Consider the following 3,614-nt stretch of genomic DNA (forward strand, 5'->3'; position numbering starts at 1 on the left):
CGGCCACAGGTCACCTCCCAGTAGGCTGGGTGCACGTGCCCCCACGTGTGTGCGGTCCAGCATCGAACACGCGGGGTTGCGGGGTACATTTGAGGTACATTTGATCAAGATTCGTGCGGACAGCGACAACTGATAACAAAAACTGCCAGCACGGGTGATAACACTCACAGCCATCGCCATCTCCATCTCCATCTCCAACTCTCAACTCCCAACTCCATCACCACCACACACCCTCGCTTCTTCTCTGCTGCAGCCATCATCGCGCTGCTTCTCCTCTACGTCCATTGAGCCCATATATTGTTCAATCAACCCATGGATTGGCCAGCCCTCGTCCTCGTCCTCGTCCTTCGTCGTGATGTTGCACCGCACTTCGCTCTTCATTGGCTCCTCTCTGGCAATGGCGGTTCTTTCGCGTTGCTGGAAGGTGTCGAATCTTCCTTATCATGCTTCGCTGGCTTCTCTCCAACTGTTGTCGAACACCCCATTCGCTGTGTTGGAAGTTGTCGAAGCGCCCCTTCACGGTGCTTGACTGGCTTCTCTCCGGGAATGGCGAACACCCCCTTCGCGTTGCCGGAAGTTGTCGAAGCTCGTTTCGAATCTCTCACAATCATCTGCTTCATTGGCTTCTCTCTAGCAATTGCCGAATACCTCATTCGCTTTGTTGGAATTTGTCGAAGCTCCTCCTGATCCACTGCCTTCACTGGCTCCTCTCCGGTACTGGCGAACGCCTTGTTCGCGTTGTCGGAAGTCGTCGAAAACCCCCCACAGTGCTTCACTGGCTCCTCTTTGGCAACGTTGACCAGCTCGCGTTGCTGGGAGGTGTCGAAGACTACCAGTCATGCTCACCAGCCCAGGCTGCTAACACCTCATTCTCTCGTCGGAGAAGGCATTTCCCCAACCATCTTTGGACGGTGCCGGAGACCCCATTCGCGCCTCTGGAATGGTCCCCTTCAACATCTTCTCCGGGCGCTGCCACCGTCACATTTCCGATCCCACCCTCTCTTGGCGGTGCAGAATCTCGCATTCGGCCGCCTGGAAGGAAGATCTCCTTCCCCCATCACTTTGCTGGCGCTCAAGCAATGGTGGCACGGCAGGACAGAACCGTGCTGCAGCACTGCGACACTGACTTTGGCTCGACAGAACCCACCACCCGCACTCCACCACGTCCGACCACTGCGACCACCAACACACCAATTGATCTGCCAATTGGCACGGGTAGATCGACCTGCCTCAGGCTTCTCCCCTCGGTTCTTCTCTTGGCCCTTCTCGCTTGGTGGCATGCCCCAGCGGTCGCCCCAGTCGCACCACTCAATGATCCAACGCTGACACTTCGCAGGCTTCGACCGATATCCCTTCTTCGTCGTCCCCCAACCTCTTCTCCCACGAGCGACCGACCCCCGCGAGCGACCGAACCTTGCGAGCGACCGAACCTTCATGAGCGACCGACCGACCTTCACGAGCTGAACCCACACCCCAGCTTGATGCGAGAGTGTTGGCATTGTCAAGAGGCGGCGTACAATGGACACCTACATTGGCACATCTGCACATCTCTTGTGTCCCAACAAGTGTTGGGAGACTGGATGCTGCTGAACGCTCCACAAGTGTTGACATGGCACTGAGTGCCGAGGGCTACACAAGTGTTGGCTCAATTGGCGACTGCACCGACGGCAACAGTATTGCTGTCGGTTGCTTCTCTTGCGGCTGCCTTTTCTGCTGCTACTGCTACTCCTACGGTTGGTCTGCTTCTCCTGCGGCTGCTTTTCTGCTGCTGATCCTGTGGTTGCTTTGCTTCTCGGCGGCTCCTGCGACCGGTCCTGCGGCTGTCCTGCGGCTGTCCTTCGGCTGTTTTGCGGCTGCTTTGCTGCTTCTGCAGCTACTACTTGACTACCGCTTTGCTGCACTTGTAGCTTGGCTGCTCTTTCGGCTGCAAAAGCAGCCGTTCTGCGGCTATTCTGCTTCTGCTGCTTCTGCTGCTTATCTCGCGGCTGATCTCGCGACTGCTCCTGATACCTCTATGTCTATTCGACTGCGCGGCTGCTCGGCTGCTTCGCTTGTATGCTGGCTACATTGCTGCTGGCTTGCGTCAGACAGATGTCGCCGTTTCTGCTGCACCTGCTGCACCTGCTGCTGCTGCTGCTGCTGCTTTGCGACTGCTTTGCTGGTCTCGCGGCTACTCGTGCGGCTATCTTGCTGCAGCTGTGCTGTGATTCTTCTGCGGCTGCTTCTGTTGATGATCGTGCGACTGTTCCTGCAGCCAATGTGCAGCTTCTGCGCTGCTTCTACTGAAGATCGGCTGCTCTGACGCTGCTACGGCTACTCGACTGCTCGGCTGCTTGTCTGCTTGGCTGGCATGCTCTAGGCAGACGTCGCTGTCGCTCTCACCACCACCCGCGGCAGCGATGTTGACACCTCCGTCTGGCTCGTACTGGACCTGTTCCCCTCCCTTGTCTCTGTTGTCTCGTCTGCCCCATGCTGCCAATCTGTGGCATCGCAACTGAGCCCCACCGTTTCTGTCTTGTATGTTGTGTGATCCGTGATTGTGTTGTTCCCGGTGCTCGAAGCTTCTGGTGTCCCTGGTACGTGTTCCCCTCGTCGCGCTTGGGTATTTGGGGTGGCTCTTCCCTCTGGCTTCTGCTTTCTGCCCTTCGATCTGCATTCCGATCTACCTTGTCATCTACTCTTCCATATTGTGTCTCTGGGGGCGTCTCTGGTGAAGCCTTGCGTGTCTTCTTCCCTCTTCCGCCACCTGGATGTTGTCCTGCTGTCCTGCTGTCTCGATGTCATGCTATGTTGTTATCTCGCGGTATCATTTTGCTGTTACTTAGGAGGCGTCAGGTTGCGACCTTCCGTCTCTCTGCTTTGCTTTCTCAATGGTACAGAGTCCCCTGGTGCAGCTCGCCTTGGTCCCAATCATCTTAGGCCTGGTCACCTCCTGCTCCGCCTGCTCCGCCAACCCGAGCAAGGCGCCCTGCTGGCTCTCGAGATGCCCCAGTCCTGGTGCCACACTGAAGCTTCTATCTTCTTTTGAACCTCACTGCATCATGATGTGGGATGCAGCTGCGTCCCCAGTGGCCGGGGATTCACGAACTGGGTCCCCGCGACTTCTGCATTGGAGTCAACCCCAACTTCTGTTGCATTCGACTCCTGGTTTGCCGTGAGCGGTGGCCGCTGGAGGTTGGTATGCCATTCACGCAACAGGCCAGTTTTGTCTGACCTACGGCCATCGTACTTCACAATATAACTGAACAGCAACGAAGACAGCCTCACTTGGAGCTTTTCGGTTGTCGGCCGCAACAGTGACAGCATCTCCGGGCAGTGCATGATGCGATGGACTTCCGATGCATGCAACAAGAAGTTGGCGGACATGCACTGCAATTGGAATACAGTCTTATTGCGTTGGGGGCCCGGGTGTCGCAACTGTCGCACCCTCAATCAACACTTCTCAGTAGTCGGTGATGCGATGCGCTGCACGCACTGCGACGGGCTGCAATTGACTGCATCCAGGATTCATCCACAATTGCTAAGACTGCGGTTGCTGCATCTTCAATTGCCACTGACTTGATTACTGCACCTGCGAATGCTACTCGAATGCTGCCACTGCGATTGCTGCAATG

At 56.5% G+C, this 3,614-nt stretch overlaps 1 protein-coding gene across 1 annotated transcript; it reads left to right on the forward strand.

Annotated features, from left to right (window-relative positions):
- Window positions 1-312: 312 nt before the first annotated feature.
- Window positions 313-3,028, forward strand: PG985_016349 (uncharacterized protein; the record flags this gene model as incomplete). The annotated part of the gene is made up of 5 exons (XM_066836115.1): window positions 313-576; window positions 678-1,082; window positions 1,478-2,053; window positions 2,360-2,517; window positions 2,836-3,028. 5 exons carry the CDS (start codon window positions 313-315, stop codon window positions 3,026-3,028), a joined length of 1,596 nt encoding a protein of 531 aa, XP_066676131.1.
- Window positions 3,029-3,614: the final 586 nt, after the last annotated feature.

This window comes from Apiospora marii (genome assembly GCF_038362585.1).
Source record: "Apiospora marii strain CBS 49790 chromosome Unknown utg000014l_segment0_segment0, whole genome shotgun sequence".
NCBI lineage: Eukaryota > Fungi > Ascomycota > Sordariomycetes > Amphisphaeriales > Apiosporaceae > Apiospora > Apiospora marii.